This window comes from Galeopterus variegatus, unplaced genomic scaffold (assembly GCF_000696425.1).
Source record: "Galeopterus variegatus unplaced genomic scaffold, G_variegatus-3.0.2 Scaffold6763, whole genome shotgun sequence".
In the NCBI taxonomy this organism is placed as follows: Eukaryota; Metazoa; Chordata; class Mammalia; order Dermoptera; family Cynocephalidae; genus Galeopterus; species Galeopterus variegatus.
Genome location: NW_007732874.1, coordinates 38585 through 57537, shown reverse-complemented (window position 1 = coordinate 57537; position 18953 = coordinate 38585). Strand labels below are relative to the sequence as shown.

At 35.6% G+C, this 18953-nt stretch overlaps 1 protein-coding gene across 1 annotated transcript; it reads left to right on the top strand.

Moving 5' to 3' along the window:
- Window positions 1-448: 448 nt before the first annotated feature.
- On the top strand, window positions 449-17700 carry CHIC1 (cysteine-rich hydrophobic domain 1; the record flags this gene model as incomplete). The annotated part of the gene is made up of 3 exons (XM_008591222.1): window positions 449-854; window positions 10223-10277; window positions 17545-17700. Coding segments are annotated over exons 1-3 (483 nt in total), but the record flags the coding sequence as incomplete, so codon positions are not given.
- Window positions 17701-18953: the final 1253 nt, after the last annotated feature.

The following is an 18953-nucleotide window of genomic DNA, read 5'->3' as shown; positions in this document are numbered from 1 at the left end:
TAAATATTACACAGTAAAAGTAGAAGTAGTAATAGAAAGTTTCCTCTTCAGTAAAATCGCCTCCCAGCATTGTGGCAAAGTTCTGACGCAAAAGTCTTTTAAACTGTAGTACTGGACAAAGGTAGGGTAATTCCTATACACATTGCAATATTTGGGGCAAGTTCTAACCTCACTTTTATAAGATATGCTTCCCCTCGCCCGCCTGCACTGGGGGTAATAACACTGAGTATTAATTAATAGGAAATAAAATCACGGATACGTCCCCCGAATACAAGCAGCTGACGCCCAAAAAGCAGAAATGAGATCAACACCCGCAGAGCGGACCTCGATAATTCCCTGGAGTTCACCTCTAACGGCCCCCTCCGCTTGGAGCGCGCAAGCGTACACAGAATTCGTTCCCCTCTCCCTCGTTCCCCCGCCTCCGACTGCCCCCCCGCGTCTGCTCAGCACGCAGGCGCGTCTCCTCAAATCCTACCCCTACCCGCCTCCTCTTTCTCTTCATTTCGTTCCCCCTCCTTTTCCAGCACCTCAGCAGGTTCAAACTCTTCTCGGTGAGAGTGGCGGCGATCGCGAGGTCACGTGATGAGCATCCTGCTGCCCAACATGGCGGAGTTCGACACCATCTCTGAACTGGAGGAGGAGGAGGAAGAAGAAGCGCCAACGTCGTCGTCGTCGCCGTCGTCGTCGTCTGTATCTGGGCCCGACGATGACGAGGAAGAGGAGGAGGAGGAGGAAGAAGAAGAGGAAGAAGAGGGGGAGGAAGCACCACCCCCGCCTCGGGTAGTGAGCGAGGAGCATCTGCGGAGATATGCCCCCGACCCCGTATTGGTGCGGGGCGCCGGCCACATCACTGTGTAAGCAAGGGGGGACAGGGGCTTTGAAAAGGCTGAGGTTTGGCGACAGAGGAATGAGAAGATGATCGAGGGGCCTGTGGAGTGGGGGAGGGCTGTTGAGGCTTACAGTTAGGAAAGGATACCTGGTCTAAATGGAGAAACCGAGGGTGAATGGGTGTAAAGAAGTGAGGAGAATGTAAGTGTGAAGCACCAACGCCGGGTAAAGAGTGAGTATAGATCAGGGAAGTTAGGGGGTTGGGAGCCAGAGGGATTGGAGTAGTGATGTCTCCTTTCTTTTATGTATGCTGGCAAGTGAATAATATTTCTACTGCAGGATGTACCAGAGGGTTTTTAGCTGCCGAGATTGGTGTCTAGTTGGAAAACGGAGACTGCTGTGACATGTGACAAGAATTAGGCTTGCATTCTTCAAAACAGAAACATGATATATTTTGTAAATTATAGAATATCCATCCACCCACATATTCATCCATTCTTCCTATCTAATCCTTACGTGAATTAATACAATAATCCTTTCCCTGTTTTGAGCACTACTCATTCTGACAGTCCTTAAATATCACATCATTAGAGGTTCAGGTTGAGAGGCTATGGAAAGTAAAAAGAGCAATAAATTAAGAGTCAGGGCTGTTGGATGCTAATCCCAATTTTGCTTCTTACTGGCCCTGTGACCTTGGGTTGCTCCCCATTTGTGGGCCTCGATTTCTCCATCTGTAAAATGAAGGGCTTGGAGTAAACGGTTTCTAAAGCCTTTCAGCTCTGAGATAATTTAAGATATCACCAGGGGATTTTGTATGCCCATATACTAAATGTACAAACACTAAATATATATGGAAATTGGTCCTCCAGGAGCTGAGGATGATTTCTTGAAAACTTATCCAGGGTGGCTTTTTAAAAAATTGAAACCTTGGATCATATATGAGAAAATAAAATGGGAAGGGACTTCATAACATAGTAGTTGCAAAGCAAAAAAAGACAAATTGATGGTTCTCTGGGCTTTGAAGAGTGCTTCCTCATTCTTTATTTGCTTGGACTGTAAATACTTGAAAGTTTGAGTATTGTATCATGTTCATCTTCTTAACTGTGCTTTTACTGCATTTTCAAACTGGGCCTTTTTCCCCCCGTCATGTCATGCTGCCTCTAATCTGGATAATGACTCACCTAGCCCCTTTGACTTTGAATTGAGTTCATTCTGTATGAAATCATATAATATGGACTACCTCCCCTATCATGTTAGCTTTTAATTTTTAACATGTTGAGTATTTTGATTGTTATGTACTTTTGTAATCTTTGACATGAAATCTGTTAACAAAGATTTTGAAATTGTGCAAGGGTTTAGGAAGAGTTTTAGACCTGCTTTTTGATTAGGCAATTTTAAGACAATTTTTCTCATGCAAGAATTTTGCAGATAGTCTAAGATGTTCACCTGCCAGCTTACTGCATTGTTTTACTTCCAATACTGGGGAGACAATTTATTACTCAAACTAGTTATGATTCTGGCACCAAAGATTACTTTCATGCAGATTATTTCATGATTGAACAGAGAAAAGGTATCTTATTCCAGTTCATAATTTTATACTCCAATACTCCACACTCACCCTTCTCCCATTATTTTCTAAAATTCAGACGATGGAGAAGGAACAATGAAACAGAATTTAAGTTTCATTTGTGGTTCCATTGTACACTTCACACAACCATGATGAAGTACTTACAACCTATTTCTTCTTTAGAAGAAGAGCACTGACACTTGCCATACCCAGGCCCTTGTGGTAGATGTAATGTTCTTCCAAGCTTAAAAGTTCTGGAATTAGGAATGTGAAGTAGTGTTGATAGTAACTGTTGGTTTTAATTGACTAAAGACAAAACCTGAAAAACAGCAAACCACTATTTGAATCACTGACCAATGTATGTAGTTTTGAAACTTACTTAGTTTTATTGTACACATGCTCTCACCTAGAAAGCACATTTGATGTTAAATGTCTGGGATTTGAAAAAAGATGCAGTGTTTAGGAGAAAGTTTTACTGGAGCTGAGAAATGGGTCTTTCTATGGTAGTAAAGCCTTTCTTGTATCATATAAAGTAAAGTCCTTATGAAATAATTAATCTTATATTCTGAGACATCTAAAATATCAGCTTCTGTTTAATTTCTTTCTGGCATAGGAGTGTTAGAGTTGCCCTAAACTGTATGCCCTATCTGAATGAAATATTTCTTATTCTCTCCCAACGCTGAATTTTTTCCATTCTTTGTGCAGTCTTCTATTCTGTAGAGAATTTGTGTCTTTTCAAAGTTTAAAATTTGAGAGTCATCACCTCAAACTCAATATATCTTCAACGCAACATTTTTTTGTCCCCACGTTGGCTGTGCTTTCCAGTTCCCCCATTTCTGACCCTGATACCATTCTAATCTCCTAGGGCAATATTTAATATCTTTGAATCATTTTGACTCTTCCTTGTCCTTGAGTTGCCCTATACCAGTCTGTCCCAGAATTATGTCATCATACCTTTCAAAATGTATCTTAAATTTTTCATTTTCTCCATTCCTATTTGGCACCACTCAAGTTTAGGTTGCCATTATTTCCTGCTTAAGTTATTACTACAGTCTGCTGCCTCTCCCCACTCCAGTGCGTCCTGCATGCCTGTGCCAAACTAATTTTCTTAAAACACAGTTGAATCATGTCACTTTCCTGCTGCCAACCTGCACTGGATCTTAATTAGGTCTGAGTTCCTGTGCCTTCTTCCTCCAACTTTAGAGTTCAAAGAGTCCTTCTTCTTGTCCAGAGCTCACTTGTGCCTTCCATTCCAGCCTCTTCCTAGTTCTTGCTCCATCAGGTAGTCCTGTCTCTCCAATACTACTTCTCTCTGCTTTTTCACTAGTTCAGCCTGTAAACATATTCAGTCTCTCTAGTTTTTTAAATACAAAATAAGACAAAAGCCTTCCTATACCCACATTCCCTTTAGCTACCGTGGAATCTCTCTCTTCCTCCCTTCTCCAAATTTCTTAAGAGTAGCTCTATTCACCATATTTATTTCCTTTTCACCTCTCTGGGATATAGATTCTGCTACCACAGAGGAGCTGGCCTTAACTGAGATCATCTTGACCCTGTGGTTGTTAAATCAGTGGGCATCTTTTATTCCCTATCTTTCTGGTCTTCTATGCTGACACTTAAGATGACTTCCTCTTTCTTGGAGGCTTCTACTCCAGGGTTCACAAACATGCAGGCTTTCAGAAGCAAGGCAGGTCACAGAAAATGGTGCAGCATAAATAGTGATGGAGACTTAGTTCAACTGGAACATCTTGCCTAAGGTGTTCAAATTCTGATTTAAAAAAAAAAAAAAAACAAGGACAAAAAACACTTGACTCTCCTGGTTCTCCTCCTACTTTTCTGGCTCTTCTGTAACTGTCTTATTCTTGGGCTCCTTTTTCTCTCTTGCATCTATAAATATCAGTGATCTCCAGAGTTTTGTTCTCAACCCACTACTTCTATTATTTATTCCCTACTTTCCCTAGATGGTCTCATCTTACCTCCCATGGTTTCAGTTATCTGACATCTCCCAAATATGTATCTCTGTACCATACTCTGCTCAGGCTCTTTTCTGGGCTTTTTCACATGATGGCCCACTGTCGTCTTAAATTCATCATATTCAACAGAACTCATCTTTCCATGCCCCCTCACACCCCACCCCAAACTCTCAAAACATTCCTCCTGTTTCTGTATTCCCCATCTCAGTTGAATGTACCTCCACCTATCACATTCATTACCCATCCTTTGTTCTCCTTCCCGCTCACACTTCCCACAGCTAAGCAATCAGCAAATATTAACAGTACTTGTTTATGTCCTAAAAATTTCTTCTTTTCCTCCCTCCCACCACTTCCCTGATTCATGCCCCTTCACCACCCTAACTAGTCATCTTGCCTTCATCCCTGTCACCCTGACATCCATCCTGCAGCCTGCTGTTAGATTAAGACACCAAAAGTGCAAGTAACCAAACCACTTTCCTGCTTAAGATTATTCTGTGGTTTTCTCTTCACCTGCAGGATAGAGTCTAAGCTTTATAACGTGGCATACAGAACTGGACCCTGCCTATCAGCCTAATCTCCTGTCATTTCTCTTACTGCTTGTACATTCCTCTTAACAGTATGCTGTTTCTTACCTCATTGCCTCTGTCCAAACTGGGGCCTCTATCAAGAATGCTAATACCTACCTCTCCTCACCCCAGCTCTCCATATGTCACCACCTCCTGCAAGTCCTCTCTGTCCCTGCTAAACTGTAAACTACAATGGCAAGAACAATTTCTGATTGCCTCTGAATCCTTAGTGCCTAGCACAGAGCCTGGCATGAAGTAAGTTAAATAGATATTTGTTCACTTTAGGAACACTCAGTGTGCCCATCGTAGTGCAAACTATGCTATAGGCCCTCAACAAGTACTAGTTAGTTGAATCACACTGTGGTGAGTACTTGTTTCTGAACATAGATATATATGAATACAATAATATCACCAGTCCCAGTGATGGGGTTTATGGCATGGCTTTACTTCTGAAAGCTTTGTGAAGCTAGCTCTTATGTGTCAGAGTACCCCTGTTTACTTGTATCATCTTAATGTTTTGGCTTTCTAGTTAATTTAACAAGATATTAATCTTTTAACATGTAACTAATTATAATTTCTTAAGAAGTATAATGACTTAACCACACTAATTGTAATTGCAATTCTGAGATAATGACCATAAATAGATATATGGAAATCTTTTTCCAAATTTTAAGATATTATAGAAACAGAAATAATGAAATGTTTCAGAAGTATTAAGTGCTTCAGAAATACTATACTTCTGAGTGATATAAATTAGTATCTATCACTTCTTGATATTTGTAGGGTATATATTTGGATCTATCATATTGAAATGCAGAAAAACAACGTCTTGTGCAATTTTTTCCTTATTTATAGACATAAACACACTCTTTATATTACTTAAAATATATATATTTACTCTTGGTAGTACACCTGTATAGAAGTTAGTAGATAAGATAATTTTATCAATCCCTGAGAATTGGTAATCTGTCTCATTAAAATTAATCTAGAAAAGATATAGAATTGAAAAAAGATGGCCAAATTTGCCAAACAGTGCATTTCTGCCAAAACTTAGAGAGCACTACACATATGGATATTTCTGAAATCAGGGGACGGAGTGCCTTTCCTATAAACAGCTGCCTTTGAGGAATTACAGTGATGGATTGTTAATTTGTATCTATATAAGGTGAATATCCTATAACATTTTAGGCTTTGAGAATATTGAAACTATGGTAACTTGCTATTGTACAGTGTGGTAATACGTGATTATTTCCACATGAAAAATTAAAGAGATTTAACTAGAATCTTTTAAAAATCTCTCTGTATTATATGGCATAGCCTTTCCTTCTCCTTTGTATAGTAAATAGAGTTAATTGTACATGCTTCAGAATCAGTATTACTGAAAGTGCATCATTTTCTAGTGAAATTGCGTTTCTTGTTGGCAGAACTTTACTACACCATTTTCTTAAACAACCTGAGCACATGAACTTTAATTTGTGTAAGGTTTTGAAAAGCTAGTGTATAGCCATTTTCAAAAAGATGAAAAACAGTGACAGTGTATAGAGGAAGAGAAGAAAAGGGAAGAGAAACTCCTTCTTTACCTCAGTTTTCTTTACTCCAAATAATTATTTTAATAAATTACAATTTTAGGCATTGAATACACTTGACAAAGAAAATACGACCATTTAGAACCACCAGCTGGGTCAGCTTCAAACACATAATAGATTCAGTAGTAAAGAAGTTGATAAAATGATGGTCTGAGCAGTTCCCAAGTGCCTGTTTGTCAAATGTTGAAGAGCCCCACATCTTGTCTAATGTCTGTTACTGATCAGTAATGAGTACATGAGCTTGTCTAACCTCTATGGACTAAGAGTTCTTAACTTAATGGTTTGTTTATGAAATAGAGCTGAGGTCTTTATTCAGCAACAAGCCCTTTCAATGTTTTTCTGGTAACTACTAAGTGAAATGTTGGGCCTAAGGTTATTTAGGTATTCTTTTTATGTGCTGAGTCTCTAAAGGGGAAAGTTAAGGAAAGAAATCCCTGGTAGGCAAGAAAAGGACTGCTACCACTTATTAGCCAAAGTTACAAGAGAATATCAGGCCTACTTCACATTTTTTGATGTGGATATATGTAGGTCATAAGGGAGTATTTTAAGAATTAATCTGATACTTTCTTTACAATTTCTAATGTATGTTTTGTATTTTAGAAAATGCAATTCCTTTTTATATTAGAAAAGAAACTTAGTAATGTGAACATAGCAAATATTTCTTGAGAATTTGAATACTGGGGGGCCGGCCTGGTGGCACACTCGGTTGAGTGCAGCACTTGGGAGTGCGGCGGCGCTCCTGCTGAGGGTTCGGATCCCATATAGAGACCGGTCTGCTCACTGGCTGAGCGCAGTGCGGGCGTGACACCAAGGGTTGCGATCCCGTTGCCAGTCACGGTACAGGCGCGACACCAAGGGTTGCGATCCCATTACCGGTCACGAAAAAAGACAAAAAGGGAAAGAAAAAAAAAAAAAGTTTGAATACTGGGCTAAGCACTGTGAGGAATTCAGAGAAAACAAAGTACAGGCCTTACTTTACAAAGCTAACAGGAAAATTGCCTTTAAGGTATTGAGATGGAGAAGCAAAGAATAAAAGACAATATTTTACTAACTGTTGAATTGTATTGTACATGTTAGAAGTGGCTGTGAGTGTTCAGAGAAAGGGAATCAGTGAAGGCTTGAGCATGTCAAGGCATTACATGGGGATTGGAACTTGACTTGAGCCTTGAAGGCTGCGTAGGATTTAAACTAGGGAGAGGAAGCGAGAGGAACCATATGAGCAAAACCACAAACCAGCGTGGCAGTGGCAATAGAAAAGAAGGAACTGTTATGAGAATGGTTTCACAGGAGCAAATAAGGGACCACCTGGCTATAAGCAAGGTGCAAAAAATAGGAGAGGGAAGAGGCAAGAATGATACCACAGTCTAGATTAAAGGAAGAGAGCAATGCGCCATTGAGTAGAATTTGAAAAGGGGAACCAGTTTCCAAAAATGGGTAACATTTAATTTTAGGCATGTTTCACTTGTGGTACTATTATTTTGTGGTAAGATATCCAAACAAAAATTCTCAGAATATAATTAGAAATGAGGGTCTAGAGCATGTTTGAAAATATACATTACTAGAGATATAGATTTGATGGTCATCAGAACATAAGTGATTGCCAAAGCTATTAAATACAGATGAACTCTTTTAGACCCCTTAGAAAATGAAGCAGATGACTAAAAGTTAAATTTTGGGAAAAGGCAAGAGTGTTAGGGCAGAATGAAGGAATGGGAGTGTTAGGAAGGGAGTGATCAACAGTGTCACAGCTGTAGACAGAGTCAGGAGAAAAAGTTCTGAGAAGAGAACATTGAATTTGACAATAAATAAGACAATATGAACTTGTCTTTCTGAATATATTTACTGAATAAGAGATTATTTTCAGTAAAATGACAGCATCACAAATCAAATTTCAAAAGGTAGAGGATACTAGAGAAATGGAAATAGTGGAAAGTTCATTTGTCTGGTGATAATTGCAGAGAGAGTATAGCAAAGCTAAGAATTTTTAAAATAAAAATATTCTATACATTTTGAGGGATACATTTTGAGATATATATTTCATATATTCATATTTCATATCTAGTAGAAGAATGGCAGCTGGCAAAAGCTAAAATGACATCAATCTCTAATTGAGGTAGTAACTTGTTATTGATGTTGCGTCTAAAAGGCATTTAGACAAGATGTAGAAATAGAGTTCTACATTAAAAGGTATCATGTCTACTTTCTAAAAATGAACTGCATCTATTTTTTGTTGCCTAATAAGAATTTACTCTGTAGAATAATGAATTACATTTTTTTGACTAGTGATAAAGTCACTAACTAGCTGAATAGTGATTTAAATGGAATATGTTTCTTGGCTCTATTAAATAATTGTCATGTTATTAATTGCTGAGTTAACACATAATTGCAAATATATGTTTAATACTAGAGTGTTAATTTCTCAAGCAACAGATGGAAATTGCCATAAAAATTAATGCACAGGGATATCTCATCTTGTTTTAAGTTTGGCTGTACTCCTGTGTTTACCTGTAGATTTAAAGGGAATGTGTGTTTGCATATTATTTATGTTCTCATTACATGTTCTACTGACGCTCGAACAGAAGTAATGAAGGATTTTTTGATGTAGTTAAGGTCTTTTTACACTTTAATTAATTAACTTTCTCAACTATTTCAAAATATAGAATTTGTTTTAAAATACATTTTAAACATACAAGGTACAGTATATTTATGCATAGGTTCCCCCCACTTACTAGATAAATGACTTTGGGCAAGTCATTTAATTAATTTATGTTTTAAGGTTTTTTCTGAGTGTCAGCTTCCTTGTCTGTAAAATGGGATGACAGTATCTCTTTTGAAGGCTTTTAAAATTTAGAAGTAATATATTTACTTAGCTCTATGTGTAGCCCATGGAAAGTGCATAATTATTGGTAACGGTTTTTGTTACTGCCTATATCACATGGAATTCTCCATAAACGTTAGTGTCTTTTCCTTTTTGCTTACAACCTATCCTCCACTGACATAAAATTTTAGTCAGTATATGGTATCTATCATCTAACATTAGGGAAGTGACCTTTGTTATCCCTGCTGAAATCAAGTAGGTGACCAAAGCCTAACAAAATTCATTTTGACTTCTTTGTACAGATTTACTGGAAGAGAGAGCTTTATAGGCTGAAATGAGTTTTCTCAAAGTGGATTGAGCATATACATGAAAATCATTCATAAGGATCAACCTTTGAGTATCTGAATATCTGCTCACAGGTTGTCAAACTCTGTAGTTCCAAAGGCTATATAAGTGAGAGAGGGGGATACTTTTTATTAGGAACATTTTCATACATCCACAAAAGTAGAAAAAATAGTATAACGCACTCCCACATGCTACCCATCATCCAGCTCCAAAGTCAGTTTTAACAGATACATTTCAGTCAAAAATTATGACATGTCTAGCTCTATGTAAGTGGTTCTCTAATTTATTATGTTTTAGTCCCATATCATGGGTGTAGTAAGAATCCCACTTTAACTTTTGCTCTTTGTTAAGTTTCTTTTACTATTAATTTGGATTAATAGTCAAAGATTTATTTTCCATAAGGATCATAAAAATTTTTTCTAGACACATTTTTAAATCAAAAGACCAAAAGAAAAATGCATGGGTAACTTTTTTTTTAAAAAAGGGAAAGAGTTAAATATGCTGGGTAGAATATATTTTGTTCTGTCTTTGTTTTTAAGGTTTGGCTTGAGCAACAAGTTTGATACTGAATTTCCCTCAGTTCTAACAGGGAAGGTAAGTGAGAGTTTGCTTTGAACTTTTCAATTCTAAAGCATTGTTTTATGCGTTATTCAGTGTTAATGACAAATGCTTTGACTCATTGGTAATGAAGTCAAATAACAGGATGCCTCCATACTTGGAAGCTGTGTTAGTCGTTAGTAACTGAAAGCTGTCTTCATGGCTACCAGCCTCTGACCAGTTATTTTGTTCATTAATGCCAGCCATTATTTATTTATCTGTGCAGCTTTTCCAGTTTTGCCTCTTTTTTTTGCAGCACAGGTAACTATAATTGTTTTCATTTAGGTCAGTAAATTCCTATGTTTTTAAAGTTATTTTTTGACTGTGTCACTCTATTATTTTTAAAGTGCCATATGGTATTTGTTATACATGAAAAGAATCAAATTTTTGTTTAGATATTTTTCTGCCTTTTAGATAGTTTGAGTTTCTTAAATTAGACTCACTGCAATGAATTATTGCCTTCTGTTCCTTGGTTCCTCTACATTCAATATCTTCTCTAGCATTGAGACTCAAAATTCAAGGACTTCCTAAGATTTGAAACTGTAAGTCTAGAAATGTAATGTACAGTGTGATGGCTGTAGTTAATAATATTATATTGTTTACTGGAAATTTGCTAAGAGAATAGATTTCAGATGCTCTTACTACACAAAAAAAGTAACTGTGAGGAGATGGGTATGTTAGTTGCTTGACTCATCATCATTTCACAGTGTATATGTATATGAAAACGTCATGTTGTATGCCTTAAAGATATACAATTTTAAAAAGACAGCATATTTGGAATATCTTTTACAACAGTAATGTTAACTTTCTAGATCCAAAGGAGAAGGCTCTGCCTGAGGCAAACAGTTATTTATACCCGTTTGTTGTTGAGGAAATGCAGAAGAGAGAAAACCCATTAGATTACAGAATACTTTATAATTTCCAAATGGAAACTTGGGTAGCTAAAATCATGATTAAAAGTAGCTTTTGTATTTTGGTGGATGGAATTTAATTTCATTCTGTTTAATTTTAGTACTAGAATAATGCTGTCAATATAAATTTCCGTTGTGTTTTAAAATCATTCCATTCTCTAAAGGTCTTTTATGGTATTTTAGTGTTACTTTTTCTCATATTGTCAGTGTGTATAGTGTGAATAAGAAATGGGAGAAATAAGAACATTAATAATTGTATTTTACATAAAGAAATTCTAGAAAGATATACATGAAACTATTAAATGTAATGACCTTTGATGGGAGAAGGGAAATGAGATGGATGGAGGCAAGGGGAAGGATGAGGTTGTTTTCTGAATATCTTTTAGTATTATTTTAATTTTTGAACCATGTGACTGTGTTACTTTTTGAACCTTAGTTTACTTTTAATTTGTTCATTCTTGTTCTAAACTCTTTGTGAATGGGATAAGATGCTTTTACTAATATTGGCTCCTTTTTTTCATGATGCATTGTTTTCAGCTGTTTACTCTCCTCACTTTTGGCTTAATTCCAATTCCCACGCACCCACCCCCACCGCCTCCTTAAGGGAAGGAGAGAGAAAAAGACAGCAGACCTATTTCTTTTTTCAAGAGGTACCTCTCGGATCATAAGAAATTCTGTTTAATTTAACCCTGATAGGTATTTTACACTTTACTTGCCTCATTATCCCCATGAAAAATGGGGAGCTAGTTTGAGACAGAAAAAAACTAGTTAAATAAGCTTTGCAGTGAGATCTGGGTTAGAATTCAAGTTCTGTCACTTACTGACTATGTGGCCTTGGAAAAGCCACTTCTCTGAGCCTCAGTTCTTATGTGAAAAATAGAGATGATGCTGATAGTTAACCTCACTTCTTGTTTTATGGAATAAATTAGAGCATGTGTAAAATCCTAGTACAATGTCAGGTACTTAATAGCTTCCCAGTGTTAGTTTGTGGTTGCTATTGACCATTCTTTATCAATGTACTGCAGTTTCACCCTGATTGTTTTTCCAGTTTACTCACTGGCTTCCAATTTTTAATTGCTTTTGCTACTTTTTCTTTATCTGAATAAAAATTTGTTCTCTGGTCCCACCACTAATTTGTCTGTCCTATTGCCTGTTGACCTTTCTTATCTCTCCTGAGGTATAATATCAAGTCCTTCCATAGAATAATAAGCAGGTGATCATAATCTCTGACTAAGTTAACATTAGAAAATATGTGGGCATTTAATTTTTAGAACACGAAGAACCCTTTGGTGTGAGATTTTGACCTCACTCTCCAGTATGTTCTACCTTCCTATCCTGATCACTTAGAATAATTCAGCAGTTAAAGCAATTGTTTAGATTTAGATTTATATTATATGAATTAATCATAAATGTTTTCTCCTAATGAATAAATTAGTTATGGAAATTTTTCTTGAATAATAACATATTTATGGAAAGATAGCAAATTTAATATTAAAATTAAAAAGAATGTGAATGAAAATGACTCCAATGGAAAACTTTTACTTTATGTTTTCTTTGATGCTGCAGCATGTGTTCTCTTGACAGTTACAGCCAGCTTTTTTTTTAGTATTGCCTTAATTTTAAAAAGTTTGAATTACAGGTCCAAAAAATTCTAGAAAATGAATAACCTAAAAAATATGTCAGTGAATAAAGTTTCCAGGCATAAGAATTAACTATTTATGGAATTGGCCAGTTTTATGTGCTCAAGGAGTCTTCAGAATATCTCTTCGCACCTCTTCATTTCTTTCTAAACCTTCTGAAACTAAAAATTCCACTGGCCCAACAGATAGTATAATTTTTTAAACTGGAGGAGTAAGAATGGTAAGGTGCTTTTGGTATGCATTCACACACCTAAATGATCTAGATATGAGCTGTTCTTAAAGACATGCATTCTTTCCAGGTGACAGTTTTTTTGTACTATGTATCATAATGACACGTGGATGTTTATTCATGTGTGCATTATTTATAGTGTACAAAATTTCTCATGTATTGGGTAAGGCATAAATTATACTGTGATGTTTTTCTTTGTGTTTGGTGATGAGAAAAACACTAAAAGGAATTCTGAAGGTCTGATTTTTTAAAGTCACGTGGTGGTAACATTAGTTTTCTTTTTCTCTTTAATGAGATACTTTTTCTCTAGTAGGCACTGTTTCATTTGTATAGGTTACTTTGGATTATCAAAATGCTTCTCTGATAACTGGGGAGAAGAGGTAAAAAATTTACATGAATCTGAAAAAAAAGTTAAAAGAAAAAAAAGGTCTGAGTTCCACACTTAACAGTCCTTGTGTTAAAATATTTTTAAAAATGAATAAATGCAATAGCTAAATGGAAAAAAATCTACGTTTTACAAAATCAGTCTTACAGCATGAATGAGATAGCAAATAACTTTTATGCCTGCTTGTGCTAAGCAAAATTGCAGAATGAATTCAGAAAACTTAAAAAGCCATTTTGACAAGCTCTATGGCTCAGTATATATTTTTTGCTTTTAATTTGTCAATACTTTTAATGCAAAGAAAAATATAATCTTTTAGAGTAAGTGCAGAAAAGATTGTTTTCCATTTCACTGGAGATAAGTACTCCTGTCGTGATAGGACATATCAAGCAGGTATATACACACAGATTCTGGTGACCAGAAAATGAAAGAAACACAGAACTTTAGAAAAGAAATTTAAGCTTCCGGCTCACAGCTTGAAACAATTAAATGGTGTTATGGGGAGATTAGTGTGCAGTGTTGGGAATTGTAAGCTATAAAAATCAACCTTTACTATTGTGATCCAATATGACAAGTGATTGATAGGGTTGTGTAACCAAGCATTGAAGGAGGCAAATCAGTCCTGCTGGGGTTTGCTTAGATTTTCTTCTGTTTGCAGGGTCTACTGCATCCTGTTGTAAAATATTATGACCCTTTCTCCTACCATCATGGTGTGTTTTTCTTTTTTCTTTCCAAAAGAGTCAAAAAGAAGGAAAAGTTTCTTTACAACTTACCATTCAGCTAGAAAGTAAGGGGCCTCCATCTACCCTTCATTACTAGAGATACTCAGTTTTGTGAAAGTAAATGAGTAAAATGTTATTAACTCTGATTCTACACAGTTAGCTAAATGTTTCTTTAACACTGTTTAAAATTGGAAGTTAACCAGTTCTCATTTTCTGTGCCTTTATCTCTGTTTTATGACTTTTACTGTTATTCAAATACAGATTTTTTTTCAAAGACAATTCTGGCTTCCTTTTAAAGTCAAAATGCAGATTTTAGTTTGTCATTTGAAAGTCTACGAAAAGTTTTTCTTTTCAATACATTTGTCTTATGACTTCAAAACATCTGAATTCTCATTTTTGGTAACTTGTATGTTTTTGTTTTTGTCTGTGATAAGAGAGTACAAAATGAGGCTGTTATGTGTTAAAAGTCGAAAACGTGAGGAAGAAGGAAAATTGCTACATTTGAAGAATGTTTTTGTTTTCATTTCCGAAGCATGTAATGAAAGACAAATTTTATATACATTGACATATAATTCATCTCTTTCACAATGTTTTAAATAAAAAGTCAGTTTTCCTTCTTCTCTTTCCTTTTATTCTCTAGCTTTAGTCTCCCTCAGGTTTCTAATGCTATTCATCCCTGGTGGAAGTGGAGCTTTCTTTCCTAAGGCTCCTTATAAGCACATTTTTTTGGACTTATTTCTGCATTTAGCCTTACCCTTTACTTTTAATTTTTTTCATCTGTGCTTGTACTCACTTTTAAATAAAAATTTAAATTCTAATTACAAGTACTTAAATTTGTAAATAGACAGATTTAATAATTTTATGATTTGCATGAGTTTATATCCAAATATGCCATATTTTAAAAATGTCTTTGTGATTCTGGATATACAACTTAAAGAGACTTAATAGTAATGTTATATTACAGATTAGAGCTAAATATATAAATATATTTTTCCTTATTTTAACTTCTATTTAGTTGTTTGGTGATTCCCTAGGAAAAAAGAAGTTCAGTGGATGAGGCTGGAGAAAATTATTCTAAGTGAAACAACCCAGGTACAGAAAGAGAAATGCCACATGTTCTCACTCATAACCAGGAACTGAATCCATAAATAAACAAATGAACAATAAAGAGAGGCAGAGAGAAAGAAAGAAAGAAACAACAATCACATTAATACATTGAACTTTTAGAAAACTAGAGGTGGAAAAGGAGGGGGGGAAGGAGGAGGGCTAATGAGGAATTGGTCAATGGACACAAAGAATGATTGTGTATCGTAATGATGAATAAGCTAACTATACTTATCTAACCACCACACATTCTACACAATTATTGAAAATCAACGTTGTACCCCACATGTATGTATAATAAAAAAAAATTAAATTAAATATGCTTATGAGTTTAAAAAAAGTTGAATATTGCAATTTGAGGAGGTAAATCTTAAAATAGTAACTTGGTACCTTGTTTTTAAAGAGAACATCTTTGGGTTTTTTCTCTGATGAACTGAAGAGCATTGCATCTGCATTCAAAATATAGCAGATGATCCTTTCATTTATAATTTAATGTGCAGCACAACCATGGACTACTAGTAGTTACTTGATCAAAACCCTTGCCTTCAGGTGAGATTTATGCAAAAGAGCTTTTCTTTTTCTCCAGATCTACTCAGAGACATTAATTCACACACTTCCTTTTCAAAGCACTTCACTCATGAGGTTCTTTCTAAGATGAAATTTCCATTCCTTGTGAGGTATATAACACAAAGATTATTATTCTCATTTTATAGATGGAAAACTAAAACTCAGAAAAATTAACTGGTTTAGCCTGGGATTTTTCATAGCTAATAAGTAACAACAATCCAGATCTCTTAGTTTATTGTCTAATGTGCTTAGCTTTTTAGTGTTTTCTGTTTTTGATTATGAGCATGTTTCTTTAAATTTACTTTCATATTTACCCCAGATATTTTGTCATTTAACTGGGATTCTTTGTAGACAGTGATTGACTTTACATCATGTTGCTGACAGTCTAGATTGAGAATGAAATTAGTTTACTTGCTCCATGTAAACAAAGTTTTGAGCCTTACAATTTCACAACTGTTATTGGTTAACATATTAGGAAGAGAACCAGATTTATGGGCTAAGCAATTAACCTTATTGGATAACATGAACAATTGTAATAAAGCTTATCTACTTAATGTTTTAATCATCATCATGCTGAATTCTGTGGTCATGTATCTTTGTAACATCTACTGATAGACATATGATTTGTAGTGTTGATTCTAAGACATCTTTATTAAAAGACAAAAGTGTAATAAGTTGATTTCTCTAGTACAATTTTTATTTGGAAGAGTAGTAAATCTCTATATTTTTTATACCTAATGTGCTAATGGGGTTTTTATTTTACAGCAGCTTGCTTTTCCTGACAATTTCATAATTTTGCTTGTACAGCCAGATGCTGAAATTTTTTTCCCATAAATTTTATAGCCTGACATCTTTCTAAATGAAAGTAAATTGTTTTTGTGATCCAGAAATGTGATTTAACTCAAAGCAAACTATTTTTAGTATACCTTCATATTGTATAACCTTCAAGCAGAATTTTGGTATAAATCCCGGGATGCCAGTCATGCTCATGCTTTTGAACTGACTTTGTCATTGCTTACAAAGAGGCACAAGTAGCCACTTCTAGGAATGGAGGTAATAACTAGAAATATTAAATTTGTGTATTTAAAGACTTTTCAACTTTCAAAATTTATAGCAGTTATGAGTCCATTTTATGGTGAATATTAACAGACCATTTTGAATGTAATCAATAGGCACTGTCTTTTGTTGTCTAACCAATGGCAAGTGTTAAAATTGTTCTGTTGTAAATTTGCCAGGGAAAAAAGATTTGAGTCTTGCCTTTTTAAAAGTAACCCAGGAGTATTTCCAGAGTCTAATTTTAGTTCCATTTCCTTTGGTAGTATTTGGGTTTTTACGGTTGTATTATGCTTTTAGTCTTATTCAACTTTTAATCAGAGTGACTGGAGACTGTAAATAATATTGCCTTAATAATGAAAATATTTAGAAAGAAAACTACTTGACAGGTATTGATGTCATTTTATTGTTGGTAATTTCAGAAGAGTGTTTCTAAACATCAGGCTAAGTTCTGTGAACATGAAATTATATTGTTTTGCTTTCCAATATCATCCAGTAGTATATGATCATATATTTGGGGGAGATGGGGAGGAAATATGTTTAGACATTTGTAATTCCTTAAAGTATTTGTAATAAGATAAACATTTTCCTTCGGTTTAGAGATAGATAGTAGAAAGCTGCCAACGAACTCTTAAAAGATTTTGCCCTTGTTGTAGGTGGCTCCAGAAGAATTTAAGATCAGCATTGGACGTGTGAATTCATGTTTGAAAAAGGCTCTCCCAGTCAATGTGAAATGGCTGCTTTGTGGTTGTCTCTGCTGCTGTTGCACACTGGGTTGCAGCCTGTGGCCTGTTATTTGTCTCAACAAAAGAGTAAGTAACCATTTTATTGTGTAATAATAAGAGCTAACATTTATTGTACACTTACTATGTGCCAAGAACTGTTCTCAAGTACTTCGCATGATTTATTTAATTCTTTTAACAATGCTTTCCTTATTTTAGAGATAGGGAAACTGAGGGAGAGAGAAATTAAGTCACTTGCTCAACCTTTATCAACACTTCATCAGTTAATATGGATTCTCAACATTGCATTAGATAAATGCAACGGAAGTGAAATACTTAAGTAAATATAAATGTACATGGGCAGCTTACTCTTTTTACAAAACCTGAAGCTATGACTTAAGGTATTTCCAAGTTATAGGTATATGGGAGAGCTTCTCTTGATCTGAAGAAAGGAAGTAGTGGGAGTAACATACAAAATTGGAGTCAAGGGGGGAATCTTTAGTTTTGAACATGATACAATAACATTCGAAAATAACATTACTAGTTATATCAGGGATTTAAGACTACTATCATAATTTTTAAAATTTCATTTTAGTTTTTGGAATTTTTTTCCCTGTGGAAAGATATCTTTAAAAATTTCAGTTGAAGCCAATGAGGACAACTAATTCATTTTACCTAAACTTCTTTTCCCAGTGCCACATTAATGAGTTCATTTAAACTTTAAAATAACAACTCACTAAATCAGAATCAAAATTACATCACCTTGTGGAGGAATAATTAGTAGTGCAATTGTTTTATTAAGACCAAAAATATTCCTAAGAAATACTCATTTATTCCTCTCCATCTTTCTCCCACCCTCTTTAATGTATACTTCAAAAAGATAAATACCTGTAATATAATAATGCCAACCCTATGACTTTTTGGATGGAAAAGTTAAGCTTTTATTGGTTCCCTTGATCATGACCACCAGAAGGACAGAGCTTTACTTTAAATAAAGTTTAGTTGACCGCCCAAGCAGGAGTAAAAGTGAGCTGCATCCCATGTGCCACCAGGTGCCCAGACCCAAGCCCTGGAAAGGCCTACCCACTGCCCGAGCAGGAGCAAGGTGAGTGGCTTCCAGCACACCACTGGGGGCCCAGACCTAAGCCCCAGAAAGGCATGCCCACCTCCTGAGCAGGAGCCAAGGTGGAGTACCACAGCCATTGTCACGTCTACTGCCACTGCAAGGATGGCTCACCACCACAGTAGCAGCCAGGGCCACACTACAGACAGTCCACCACACACTCGACTGCACTAATACCAGAAGAGTCACCAGCAGAGCATACAATTACAGGAGTAAGTCT